The sequence below is a fragment of the Carassius auratus genome, chromosome 44 (assembly GCF_003368295.1).
Source record: "Carassius auratus strain Wakin chromosome 44, ASM336829v1, whole genome shotgun sequence".
Lineage (NCBI taxonomy): Eukaryota > Metazoa > Chordata > Actinopteri > Cypriniformes > Cyprinidae > Carassius > Carassius auratus.
The window spans coordinates 4,521,493-4,536,226 of NC_039286.1; the positions used below are offsets into that span (position 1 = coordinate 4,521,493).

A 14,734-nucleotide genomic window follows, 5' to 3' on the forward strand; every position below is an offset into this window, starting at 1 on the left:
CAAAAAAAAACAATACTATTGAAAAATGCAAGTTAGATTTAAGTCCCTTTCAGCCACTTAAATACATGTATAATTGAATAAATGTGAACATGGAGGAAGTGGTTACAACACTTGATATAAAGAAACATCATATTGTTTATTAGTGCTGATTTATGAAGATGTGCTCACAGTCAGAGATCATTTCTTTTTATATATATATATATATATATATATATATGGAAGATGTCCAATTGTACAGTTTTAACATGAAATACAAAAAGCATACATTTTCAAAAAGAGGATTGTAAGTACAAAAACAAATAACATACGAGGTGCTCCATTTCATCTTTTTCTCCCCTGTGTGCTTTCCGTTAAGAAAATTAAAGTGCAAGACAAACACCAGGGTTCAGATGTTTTTGAAAGAAACGGCGCAACTCCAAACGAATATCAGATGCTTTGTAACAACTCTTTAAAACATATTCAATACACAAACCATGCATGGACTGACTAAAAAAAGGTGATAATCAGATCATAACATTAGACGTGTTAGATGTCTAGGATAAAAATGGCATAGTACTGACACGCACAACCAATGAACACTTAAGCAAATTCCAACAATTCTACATGACTCAGTGAGAAGTGAATGTGCTAGACATGTTTGCGCTAGGTTTATTTGGAGTTTGTCACAATGAAACATGAGAATTACCAACACTGATGGGTAATTATTACAACACACGCTCGGCATCTCGAGGCACTCGTGAGATCAGCGTGTCATTTTGGTTTTTTCTTTTTTTGAGAAACTTTACCAAAGAGTTTAAACAAATAATCCACTCAATGCTTCAGAACAAAATAACAACCTCATAAATAATGCAAAGAAATTGGATATTTACAGAGCACAGTGGTTTGTATGAGGCACTATGTAGTACTGAACATGTTACATTTCTATTTCTGTGGTGTGAAATTGTACTTGCAACAACAAAAACAACATTGTCAGTGGACAGAGGATATGAATAATATATCCATAAACAGATATAAATGATCATATGTCATTGTCCATGTTTATTTCCCATGAAATAAGCTGCTTTCAATCACTTTACAAGTACTCTGCTGTCCCAGATCTGTCAAATCTGATCATTCACTGCTTTATAATTACACAGTTTGTTAGATTCATATTAATCTAACGTCCCACTGTTCAGTCATTCTTTAAAATATTGCAAACTAGAACACTCTAAACAAATTACTTCGTAAACTATTTGCTGTTCATTAATGTAAATTACAAGTTTTCTTGTTAACGTGTTTTTTTTAAATTGGAAGTCTGATATTTTATTTCACAGGATACTAAATTGCTGTTGTCTGGATATTAGGATATAATATTAGTATTCAAATCTCAAGACTGCAAATGAGGCAGAATATTAGACTAGTGCACTGCCTTCATAGGAAATGTTCAGTCAGGAATGAAAATTTGCTGAAAATGTACTCACTCTGAGGCCATTCAGTATGTTTCCAAGTTTGTTTTTTCTTCAGATTTGGAGATATTTACCCCAACATCACTTGCTCAGCAACGGATCCTCTGTAGTGAATGGGTGCCGTCAGAATGAGAGTACAAACAGCTGAGAGAAACATCGCAATAATCCACACCCCTCCAATACTAAATTTCTCCAAAAATGTTCAGATGAAAAACAAACTGATCAACATCTTGGGTGGCCGGAGGATGAATACATTTTTATATTTCAATTAACTATTCCTTTAAGAGGGAAAAAATATATAATATACAAAAATGATCAAAAAGCAACATCACACTGTACAAAATAAAAGCTCCTGTAATTCAAAGAAAAAACAAATCCATTCGTTTTGGTTAGAATCAAACTTTAAACCTTGAGTAAATTAAGCAGCCATGTTAATTCAGAATTAAACATGACATATACAGCACATTCATTACACAAACCTAAATGCAATTTATGCTAATGCTAGCAGGTTGTCTGATTTGCAACCTTTGTACCAGAATGCAAAGCTGCATTAAGTGCAGTCAGATTGCTGATTGGTGAAATCACTGCGATGTGAATCACAATCATTTGTGTAGTCAGTTAAACCCGTTCAGCTTTTTTAAAGCACCATTATCCATAGTAAAATTATCACTAGTCATTTCCCATCTCACATATATTACTACAATATCTGAATAAATAGTAACATCTGCCTCCAAATCTTTTATTCATAATTGGAGTGGCTTTGTTTTACATTAAGTGCCTATTAAACCTCTATTAACCACAAACAGCCTTCATTGAGCTTGAACCTTAAAGGAGATATTTTTTCTCCCAATTCATAGCCTTTCAATACCTTCAAATGTAATAAAGCGCATTAAATAATATTCATAAAACTGCTACAGTAGAAATTTTTCGAATTAAACTAAATTTCCCCCCTCACATTTATGGCTAAGATCAAGTGTAATATCTGAAAACAACTAGTAAAAAAATACAGCAATCCAAGGCTATAAAAATAGAGTAAAATTCTCCTTTAAGATATGATAATCTAGACAAAAAGATGCTGTTGTGGCTCAAGATTTGTACAATTTGAATAAATAAATAATTAGTCCATATTTCAGTTTAAATTTAAATAATATAATCAAATTTCAGAAATTTTAATATCTTCTATTTTTTTTTACATGCCTTTAGGGTGACAGAGCACACTTTACTAGTAACTAATAATAATAATATTCCATAGTATCAATATAGTGACGATGGCTATACATTTGGAAAATAAAACGTTTTAAATTAGTTCTGGTACACTTTACCTATGAAGATATCCTTCTGGGCTCACAGATCAACTATTTACATCTGTTAAGTGCTAAATTACGTTGTTGTAAGAGAACGACTGGACAGAGCTGAACGCAGGGGGCGGGGCTTTGAGAAGAATCCCGAAATCACAGCCTCATTTGCATACTTTGTTTTTGCATTCACCTACGCTATGCACCATCTGAACCAGTAGTGTCTTCTCGACCTTCACAAAAGCAACTGGATGTAGTAATTTTGAAGTTTTGTTAATTGTGACGTTTAAAGAAAACTGAACTATTAACCCAATCAATGGGTGAGGGAGGGACTTTTTTTTAGAACCCTGAAGTCGCAAACCCGTAAAACCACTCTTTGTCATCTGAACAGCTAGAAAACACACTCAAATGTCTCAATTCATATTTACACACACAAACATGCAAAGATGGTTAGAGCAAAAAAGACCAACTGCCCTCTTATGTCACAGAGTATGGCAATAAACACCGACAGATGGTAAGCAGTTCATTGGTAACTATGGTGATTTCTCTTCTTTTTTCTTTTTTTTTTTTTAGAAGTCCTTTTGTTTTATGACTGAGCTGGACCAGACTGGACTGTTATTAGTGAGTATATCTGTTTTTCAATTTCAAATGCTCTTAAAGTTCACTCTTTCTTGTTAAAACTTTTGTTTTAGGCCACTTTAATTTATAATCTCTTCAAAAGCACTCCTGAAATCTTCAGGAATTTTTCGTATTAATAATATGAAAATATGAGTGTAGTTGCTGTTTGAAGGCAACAATGACAGGTCGTCATTTCTTCTAGTTCTATCTTTTTACACAGAAAGCAGACAAACCCAATCAAGCTCAGCCAAGATGGTACACCTCAGTTTGACTACAAACTAGTATGCCATTCACAGAAGCACTGGAAAAGCATTGCGCATTTAGAAGTCTCGGAGAAAGGAGACAGTTGCTGTGCTGCTGTTACGGGGCATCTGGTTTTGGAGTTTCTCCAAACAAGGAGCCGAAGGAGCTGGGAATACCTGCTGAGTTTGGCATGGAATCGACCTGTGGCTCCACAGGAGTCAGGGTAATTTCCACTTCTCCTCTGTCCTCTAATAACGTTGCCGGTGGGAGGTATGGAAGAGTGGACTGTGGCACTTCTTGGGGAGCCGGCCTTCCTTCTCTGGATAACGGCGCACGCTGGATGACCATCCTGCGGCTCAGCTCGTAACCCGGTTGGTTTGGCCCTTGCATGAGCAGGATGGACTGCTGCTTCTCAGGTTCTGCTGCAGGTTGACATTGCACCACTACACCTCTATGCTCAGCATCTGTCACTTCCTGGATGGTGGGAAGTTGGCTTAGCATCAATCCTTGCTGGTCCTGGAACACAATTTCCACCAACTGTGAAGGAGCGGCTGGCGCACAGGAAGGCAGGGCTTTTTGGATTACTCCTCTCGTGAGCAAAGCTGGATTTGAGGTTGGGGCTGACAGTACCTGCTGTGCCATGTCTTCAGGTCTTTGCTTTCTGGGTCGTCCTCTTTTGCGTTTCTGAGTAACACCAGCAGCTGACACTGCGGTGGAGGGGTCAGGGCCCCTCTTAGGAGCTGCCGGTCGTGCTCTCTGGACGACTGGAGTTGGAGCAGCAGAAGTGTTGACCGTGACTGATGTTTTCTCATGCTCTGGGTAAGAGAGACTCATACCCGATGGTAATATCATAACGGGGACTGTGCCGCCTGGTTGAGAAGGTATCGTTGTGACTGTAATAGGCAAAGTGACTTGAACGCTGCCCGAATCGGCTGGTGGGGAGGTTTTCTCTGGAACAGTGCCTCTGGGAAGGAGCTGAGGCAGTTTCTTCATATACGCCTCCACTCGAGCAGACTCAACCTTATTGGTTGGTTTATCGCTGACCTGCTGCTTATTGGATGGAAGCTGTTCCACACCATCTTTCTCTTTTTGCTGCCAAAAACATCACAAAGGAACTATATTTACCATTTATAATATGTAATACTGCTAATTAGCACATAATTAGCTGATCAGATTTAGGATGCCATTATTGGGTTTATTTTTTGTGAAAATGATTGGCTGACTGTACAATATCTCACTTATGACATGGCTACTTAAAAAAAGAAAAGAAAAAAAAAAGGCCATTAAATCATATTTTTAGTCGTGAAATATAAAAGTAGAAATCAGTCGACTGGGACAATTATACGGTATTGCATTTATACAGTCATTATACAAAAATATTTGATGATACTTTATTCCAGAGATTAGTGCACAAGTTATTGACTTATGAATCTTAATGATTCTGGGAGAAGTTTGATTGAAGAAACATTAATATAAAATCGAAGATGTTCAAATTTCAGACCAGTAATACCTTATTTTCTGCACTGACATTATCTTCTTCTGCTCCACCTGCTCTGGAAGCTGCTGCAATCTTTTTGATTACCTTATGAGGTTTGGAAGGTCCGCCTATGAAAAACAAAAAACAAATCATAAATGTAGCTTACCTCTAAAAAAGAAATGTAGCAAAATCAGAGTTATTAAATTTCAATTATTAACTTAATTTTTTTTTTTTAAATGTATTAGTACATGTCGAAATTACCACTCTAACAAGGAACATTACTTCTACAGATTTCATTAATATTAATGTTACAAATGCACTCTTGTTGTAAAGTGTTACCAAATTAAACTAATACTTAATATAAACTATATAGACACTTTTAAAGCACACAAAATTACTGAAACTTTCATTTAAATTGAATTGAAAACGGAAAATACAATCCAATTCAAAATATGAACAATAACTACAATAGTACATCAATGACACCACAACAATGCTGAGCAAAACTTAACATGAAATCTTGCTATTTATTTGCACGTACCTGCCAGAGCAGCTGAAGTGACGAGCTCAGCTTGACTGCAGCGTGGGTTAACGATGTGCTCCTGTACGAGGAAGCGTGCGATTTCTACCACCGTGTCAAAAGAGCGCTTCAGGATCTTCTGGGCCCAGTCACAGATGAGTTCACAGGCTGCTTCGGTGACCTCTTGCTTGTAGGTTTGCACCAGTTCTGTCAGTTCAGACTGCAGGTGGCACATCACATAGGTACATTAACAGAACATTTAAGCAAAAACATATGTTTTTCTTATAGCCAAAATATAACTGACAACCTATATCAGTGGCTTTCAACCCTTTTTCTGGACCACCATGCAAAATGTGTGTGTGGAGAAGGGAAAAAGGGTTGACAGCCACTGACATGATTTTGATGCTGAAAACAGATTATGAGACATGTCAGTAGTAAGACGTAGGGCTGCCCCCAAATAGAAGACGAGAAGAGGCTTAGTCAACCAAAATGTTATTAGTTGCAGAAACAGGACAGATCGTTAACAGCTGTATTTTTCTTTTTCTTTTTTTGTAATACAGTACATCTAAATGCTTGCCTATCAATCATTGACCGCAAATATGGTTTATCATCTGAATTATGCAAGTAGTAGCAACTTTACATGGCCACTCAATCTAATGTTAACCTAGAAAAATGTGCACTATTCTAGTGTCTGATCAGTAGCACGCTCACAGCTTGACAGATGGAGGCGTCGGTGAGGACACTAGATCTTAAAATACTTCATTTTGGTCACACAGATAGGAGTAATACATCTTTCAAATCTGTAAAGCCTCTATGTTTATTTGTGTGCACTCACAATAAAAACAAAACATTGCGCTTTTGTAAAATAATGAAAGCAAACAGGATGTGCGTTCTGCCATCATTGTCTCTGTGAACTTGAGTGCAAAACTTTCTCTATAGTTGCCTTATAGACATGAAAAATGTATCTATAGAGAGTGAAATGTCTACTTTGAAATAAAACATTTAAAATCGGAAAATATATATATATTCTCAGATTAATTAATCTGTCTGAAACCTAAATGCAGATGCATCTACTACTGTGGAGATGACGAGTCAGTGTCGCCGAATTCGCCACTTAAAGGTGCTGTAGGGAACTTTTGTAAAAAAATTATTTTTTACATATTTATTAAACCTGTCATTATGTCCTGACAGTAGAATATGCGACAGATAATCTGTGAAAAAAAAATCAAGCTCCTCTGGCTCCTCCCAGTGGTCCTATTGCCATTTGCAGAAACTCCATCGCTCCCGGTAAAAAATAACCAATCAGAGGTGCGGTCCGTAACTTTGTTTGTGTTCAAAATGCAGAAAAATGTATATAATAAGCGAGTACACCATGAATCCATTTTCCAAACCGTGTTTTTAGCTTGTCCTGAATCACTAGGGTGCAACTATAATAAGTGTTTATATTCAGACTATTTTAGATTGCTTCGGGGGTACCGCGGCGGAGTAACCCAGTACCTTTGTGATTCTTCATAGACATAAACAGAGAGAAGTAGTTCCGGCTACGATGTTCTTCCGCAAGACGCAAGCAGTTCTGTTTATTAACCGCTAGAGCGTCAAAAGTTCCCTACCGCAGCTTTAAGCCGAAAACACTAGTTTATTAAAATGTTAATGCAGTTTAATCTTACTGTTTTTCCCTGACATATTCAAAATCATTACTTCTACCGCTGTGCTATGGCAAGCTTTATGCAAGTGCTTGAGCAGTTATTAGTCTACGTAGGCAATTAAATGGTTTAATAATAAACGTGTGATTAGTCAACTAATGCTTAAAATGAACAACTACTAGTCAACCAAAAACATTTTTAGTCGAGGGCAGCCCATTGTCAAGAAGACAATCATACCGGGTCATTTTTGAGGTCCAGGTTAGGGAGTAATGGCATGTTTAACACTGTCTTTCGACGTATCCCACTATAGCAGTATGTGCTGGCAATTATGTTAAGGGACACTGAAAATATACATTAGGTTTCATTAAATAAAACAATAAAACAGACTTTTAGTTTGAATTTAGTTAAATAATTTGAATGAATTTAAGGAATGAGATAATTTATATATGTCAAGACATCTTAAAAACCAAACTATAACAGATAAAACCTGCATCAAGGGTGTTAATGATGTGCAGAAAGCCATCTAAATATCTCAAACAGTGTGTGAGTGTATGCGTTTTCATGAAATTGGTGAATCCAAATTCACTCTGATGTTATGGTGTCTGCTCTAGATATGGTTTTATGTTTTATACAAATTAAATGAAATTAGGGACAAAGGATATTTGGACTGTCCTCTTCCACCCAGTCTTCTTGCTTTAATGTTTGGGAAGATGTCTCGGATGATTTTGCCAAAATTTGCTGCACTTAGAGGCCGATGCTGTAAGTTGTCACAGTGCTTCCTGTTTAGATATAAAAGCCAGTAAGTAATCACAATTTTTTGCTACAAATTGCAAACATGGACAGAACAAAACAGATAATGGAGCCTTAAAAGTCTAGGGAAAATGTTTACTTTGAAATAACTCAGCATAAGAGACTTGTGAATATTCTACACCCCAGTCCTCACCGGTATGTCTCGTAAACATCTTGTTTAGGCAGGCAGGTGTCAGGATGTTCTTCCAAGTGGCTACGGATCCAGTTGCAGGTGTGAAGCTGGTCTGCCGTGTTGACTGAGTTTGAATCACCACTGGTGCACACAGAGAAGCAGTTTGCAAACATGTGTCGCATATAACATGTCTGGTCACATCGGTGTTATTTTTAGCTACCCTGATCGCTGGGATTTAAGAAAACTGACTTGAGGGACATGGAATATTTTAATTTAATATTCAGTATTTATCAACTAAAAACATACAGACTTAAAAAATGGCTGAGTGAAGTATATTTGTGTGATTTTATGTACCTCTTCTCTCCTGCTCCTGGACCTGAGGGTAGCTGTAAGTAAAGGTAGAGCTTGTCGTTGTCAGAGAAACGCTGTACATCTTCCTGAGAGGAGACATGTCACAAGGAGAAAGACAGAATAAGGGCAAGACAATGTGATCAAAACACTGTAAATGTACAAATAAGATGAAAGACTGTGAAGTAAAACATAAAAAAAATTAAGTCAAGATCAGGTTCCATGAAGAAATTTAGTACATTTCCTAGTGTAAATATAACAAAACGTAATTTTTGATTAGTAATATCCATTGCTAAGAACTTCATTTAGACATATTTAAAGTCACCTTTTCTCAATATTTATCCTCAGATTCCAGATTTTCAAAAAGTTGCCAAATATTGTTTATTCAGCTTTCAGATGATGATTAAATCTCAGTTTAAAAAAAATGACACTTAAGACTGGTTTAATGGTCCAGGGTCACATATAAACATGAGTGGTTTTATATTGATAAGAGATCTTAACTGCTAATGTAATAGTTGTGGGTTCAAACGTATATAAAAGAGATTGTATAAACTTCTACTATTGTGTTCATGCTATAGCTTATAAAAAAAGTGACACCCTGATATATTCTTGTTTCAAATAAGATTGAAATACACTTGATTTAAATTATAACATTTCAGAGGACTAACATTTCATTTTATTTTATCCTCTAAGAAACTTACCAAAATTTTGTCCACTTTAACCTGCACATTTTTACTGTGAAAAGATAGAAGAAAAAAAATCAGATATTTGCATTTACATTAACATTCATGTATGTTGACCCAAAAAACATGCTGTTAAGTAACTAACTATCAAGTCATCCAAGCTGCTGATGTGATGGTTTCTTCATCAGAACAGATTTGAAGAAATTAAGCATTACATAATTTGCTCACCAATGGATCCTCTGCAGTGAATGCCTTAATGATGGATTTGTTTCTTACATACAACAAACATGCAGCTTTTTGATTCATAATGATGGACTGGAGTCCAGTGTGGATTATTGTGATGTTTTTATCAGCTGTTTGGACTCTCATTCTGACGGCACCCATTCACTGCAGAGGATCCATTGGTGAGCAAATGATGTGATGCTAAATTGCTCCAAATCTGTTCTGATGAAGAAACAAACTCATCTGCATCTTGAATGGTCTGAAATTTTTTCATTTTTGAGTGAACTATTCCCTTAATGGTACAGGTCTACCAACAAACCTTCTGCTTAACTTTAACCATGACACACCATTTCAACAGAAAAAAAGACTTAAGATTCTATCTGAACCGCAATGAAGAAAGAGTACAAATGAACAGCTCTTACGCAATGTTGCTTTTGAGCTTCTGCAGCAGCATACTGGGCTCCGTCTCCCCCTCCCCAGCCGAGGCGTCTGCCTTTAACTGATCTTCTGCCATGTCTCAACCACACTGGACCGACAAACTGCATTCAGAACCCTCCTGGACCTGAAGCTCTAGAACATGAGGCAGATGTTAGTATGTGTCTGCATAAGGTTTTGGCCAACTTTTAATTCTGAGTGTCTAATATGCAACAGTGCATTTTAAAAAGTAAATTAATTATAGGTTGATCGAGAGATTATTCTGCAAGCAACCAGAACTTTACACACTAGATCAATGCAATTAAACATCAACAGTAAAAGTTGTAGGGTGTCGCAGTTTTAGACCTTATCTGTAGTAACTGTTTTATAGTATTTCTTTAACTGCCACTCACATTTTTGATCATAGACTTGAAAGTGCATGATCCAAACCTAAATTTTTATAATTCATGACTAAAAACATTTTCTAACATGATTTTGATGATGCAATATTTGAATCTAAAATGGGTTTCGAAGGATGAATTTGGAGATTTTATGTTTTCAAGTGATATATAATTTCTGTTGATTTCTAAAGTGAGATAGAGAAAAAGGCAACACAGAATACTTTTCTTTTTTTGACAAAGTTCAGAACTCCTGTTATGATGCAGGATTTTGAGGTGCACTCTTGCCATAAATTAATCTATTACTTTTCCTACATAATTTTAAACAAAAAAAGATTGGAAAAATATATATTTTTGAGTCTTAGACCTTGTCAACGATATATAGTTTGTTATGATTAGATTAGGACTTAATTGTAATATAGTGAAGTAAACGTAGGGGGCCCACCAAGGGGCGGGTTACAGTTATCAGGTTAATATGCACAACAACTTAAAGTCTGCAGACAATATATTAAAATGTTCTTAGAACAATCTATAAACTGGTATTTAATTCATCACATTTACGCAAATGATGATCAGCTTCACCACAAACTGACATATTTAGGCCATGTTTACACTTACAGCCACAGACTGTAAACACGAAATGAAACCACGCAAGCGCCTACTTCTCCCACGTCTAAACGCTCAAGATCTTTTCCCCCCATTTCGAAAATACAGCCACTCATGAAACTGTTGTCAGGTCAATCGGATAGCGACCATGCCCAAATACTGCAGGGCTGTTTTTCCTGCCCAAGTTCAGACATTTCCAGCACAAACGCGCCCAATGAAGAACTCAACATAAGAAACTGATGCTTTCAGCCGGTGTATGCATGATACCAGGATCTAATCCGATCACTTCTAATCATTTGAATGCATTATTTAATCTAATATACGACTAGCATATATGAACCATGCACAGGTTTGGTTGATTACACCCATGTGTGTCTCTTTGTGGGCGTATTGAAAGGCCAACCAACCAGAAACTAGACCAAGCCATTGGTTATTTATGACCAAAAGCTCATTTTAGCTAAACTTAACCATATTCTCAAACTCAAATGCTTACTGATCACTAAAGAATAAACCTCACAACAGCCTAGTTGAAATGAGCATGACATAGCAGCTAACAGGCTAACATGAGTTCAAACAGGCCGAAGAGACGTCGACTAAACGAAACCGACATAAATGAACACTTCCTTATTGTATTTCATAACTTAATGACATTGTTTGTAAATAAATAAATAAAAAATAATTGTTTTTTAGTATATGTATAAACAAGCTAACTATCGTTAATATCATTACCAATGACTCTTGCTATAGAGCTAGCTAGCCACACTTGTACGCTTCGAAAACCATCGATTATTACGTTAAAATACCTGTCCTTTCTAATAAAATAAACCTATAATCGTTGTTCAAAGTTTACCTACTGCAATATCACATTCAAATACAAAATAATGGTACCGTTTATTTTATAAACGAAAAAGAAACTACCTGAGACAAATATTGAGCAAAAATCCCCTTTCGGCTTATTTTGTGATTGGACGACTGTGTTATGTCTGCCTGACTACAAAGCAAAGCTCGACGCTGGTTGGCTGGTCTGAGTCATCCTACTTGGATACAGAATGAAAAGACGATTTGATTGGTTGATGGATTTATGAAAGTAAAAAAGACAGTCCTTTTAATATTCTGTCAGGCAACTATATCTTTTTTTACATTTCCATGAAACATAAACAACAAAAAATGTCATACTATGGTTTTGTATGGTGAAATTGATACATTAAACGGTAATAATAAATACTACTGTATACATATTTAATATTCATTGCCCAAGTTTTTACCTGTGATTTATTTTTATCCTGGAACAGTAAACACCTAATTTATTAACTTAGCTGCGATTCATTAATACAGGCCACACTTTAATGTCAAGTTTAACTCAAAAAGCTTTTTACACTCCTTTGACTTATTTAATTCCAATAATTTTTTGTAGTTTAAAAAAAAATGTAAAAGTCAAATAAAAAATAAATCCAGAATTTGCTGACAAATGACACATTTATGTGAAATTGTAAATTTTGTAAATATCACTGAGAAATTGAGAGCAATGTGTTTGTGCTTTCATATTCCCCCAAAAGCAATTCTAAAATCTTTAATAACCCTTAACACCCCCCCCCCCCCCCCCCCCCACACACACACACACACACACACACACACACACATATATATATATATATATATATATATATATATATATATATATATATATATATATATATATATATATATATATATATATCCTTATAACTTCTGGATAGGATAGGAAAACCAAACCTTTATATCTATAAAGTGCCAATAAAACCACTGTTCAATTAAAAAGCAATTTACTAGCAGACCCTGACTGTCATTTATTTTAATATATTATTTCCTTTTCTTTTCTTCGTCTCTGTTATTTGTTTATTTATTTAGAATCGAGACTTTTATTTTGACATCTACGTCGCTTGGCTCTAAAGGAAAAGGAAGTAGCACATGTTCAACACAAGTTTGACCCCTTGTGGATGTACAATTTATGATAACCACAAAATAAATGAGGTTATTTGAGTTAAATGTGCATCTAAAAGCCGCAAATCAGGTAAGTGGTATTTCGCCATATTACGTGGGTGCCGCTACAGAAACCCTATACATGATCATAATTTTGAATTGTTTGCATTTTATTAACTGGTTCTTTGTTTTGGTCGTCCACAGCAGCATGAGACTGACAGCGTTGCTTTCTATGGCAGCAAAAGCTGCATTTCCACGCGATTATCGTTATGGCACAAACAGACCGTGGACGATCGCAGCCCAGCGGCTCAATCCACCCGGCAAGACAAGAAGAAAGGTGTTTGTTGAACCTATTGCAAATGAGGACTGGCATGTTCTGAAAGGTGATACAGTAAGCGATCCTCTCTTTCTTTTATATCTTGAAAGTTTTTAATGCACATTGGAGGTTTTTATTTTTCCCCTCAACAGACTGTTGTAGATCATAGGCACCTTTTAGTCGACTGAAATGTAAATAGTATGGACATTGTTTAAACCAGGGGTTTTCAATCTGGGGTCTAGGGACCCGGACTGTGAGGGAGTGGATCCATGGAAAGGTTTACAGAAATACACATAAATGTATGAAATAAATAAAATGGGATTAAACAAAATATGCAAAATGCAAATAAATAATACATTTAACTGTTCATTACAGTCATTTGTCACACTATAACTTGTCTTAATAGGAAAAAATATACTTGTATATTCAGAATAGGAAAAATAATAGAGCAAGCTAGTGTTAGAGGTCTTTTTAATGATTGTATAATAAATGAAAAGAAAATAGATAGAATGCAAAAAGATTATAAAGGTAGTTATATTTTTTTCTTTTTAAGAATAGAATTAGAGTAGTTAGTGCTAAAGTTAGAGGTTCAAATAAAGATGAAAGAGATTATATTATATAGATAAATTATATTAAATTAAATTAGATAAAATTATATGGGTTATTTTATATCTGTATTATTTCATATCTCTATCTATATAACATACCATAATTCAAACCAGGTGGAGATTTTGTCTGGAAAGGACAAAGGAAAGCAGGGCAAAGTAGCTCAGGTGTTTCGGCGGCGTTCCTGGGTCATACTCGAGGGCCTCAACACGGTAGGAGTAAAACTTACATAAAACTAGTACGATTCTTACAATTATAATTGCATTGCAAAACAATCACTTTTAATTGTTTCAAACACTTTTTTTTCTAGCATTATAGGTATATTGGCAGATCTGGAGATTACAGGGGTACCTATATCGCCAGTGAAGCCCCTCTGCTGCTGAAGGATGTTACATTAGTTGACCCTACGGACAGGTGAGCATTAAACATGAAATAGAGTAATAAATATAGTAGAACACAATGTACCCAGCTCTTAATGTATGTATCTGTGTCTAATGTTTCTTAGGAAGCCCACAGATATCGAGTGGAGATACACTGAAGAGGGCGAGCGCGTACGTGTTTCTGTCAGGACAGGACGGATTATTCCCAAACCAGTCTTTCAGAGAAGAGATGGCATTATTCCCCAGCAGTGGAAAGGTGGGGTTTCCAAAAGTTTAAAAACAATGCATTTCTACCTAGAGCAATAGACATGCCAAATTTTGCTCAGTTATCAGAAATCTGAGAGCTTTTATGTACCTTGCAGATGGAACCAAAGACACATCACCTGAAGACACGCTTCAGAAAACATACACCACATCTTTGAAAACCCTGGAGGAAGAAGTTATGGAGAAAATGAACATTTGGGAAGATAAAAGTCCACGTAATAGCTACTGGTACTGAGTTACCACAGAGACTGTGTATTATGTTTTAGCATAACAACATTAGCAAGATTATTTATCATGGAGAAATTTTTTATGTGTTCTGCAAACTTTATCAATAAACCCAACCAAATGCTTCCTTGCTTTCATGCCACAAACACA

At 35.9% G+C, this 14,734-nt stretch overlaps 2 protein-coding genes across 4 annotated transcripts; one reads left to right on the plus strand and one right to left on the minus strand.

Moving 5' to 3' along the window:
* Window positions 1-1,781: 1,781 nt before the first annotated feature.
* On the minus strand, window positions 1,782-11,811 carry LOC113062198 (DNA-binding protein RFX5-like). 3 transcript variants are annotated; one of them, XM_026231854.1, is made up of 10 exons: window positions 11,753-11,811; window positions 9,839-9,986; window positions 9,213-9,246; window positions 8,518-8,600; window positions 8,185-8,304; window positions 7,904-8,020; window positions 7,479-7,557; window positions 5,620-5,818; window positions 5,112-5,206; window positions 1,782-4,693 (listed from the first exon to the last, which is right to left on the minus strand). In XM_026231854.1, exons 2-10 carry the CDS (start codon window positions 9,928-9,930, stop codon window positions 3,719-3,721), a joined length of 1,794 nt encoding a protein of 597 aa, XP_026087639.1. In that variant the 5' UTR covers window positions 9,931-9,986; window positions 11,753-11,811; the 3' UTR covers window positions 1,782-3,718. The 3 variants fall into 3 exon arrangements, with proteins under 3 accessions (XP_026087639.1, XP_026087640.1, XP_026087641.1); XM_026231855.1 differs by lacking the exon at window positions 11,753-11,811 and adding an exon at window positions 11,689-11,717; XM_026231856.1 differs by lacking the exon at window positions 11,753-11,811 and adding an exon at window positions 11,564-11,670.
* Window positions 11,812-12,764: 953 nt separating this feature from the next.
* LOC113062200 (probable 39S ribosomal protein L24, mitochondrial) lies at window positions 12,765-14,709 on the plus strand. The gene is made up of 6 exons (XM_026231858.1): window positions 12,765-12,884; window positions 12,998-13,184; window positions 13,832-13,927; window positions 14,026-14,129; window positions 14,221-14,351; window positions 14,458-14,709. Exons 2-6 carry the CDS (start codon window positions 13,002-13,004, stop codon window positions 14,592-14,594), a joined length of 651 nt encoding a protein of 216 aa, XP_026087643.1. The 5' UTR covers window positions 12,765-12,884; window positions 12,998-13,001; the 3' UTR covers window positions 14,595-14,709.
* The last annotated feature ends 25 nt before the right edge of the window (window positions 14,710-14,734 follow it).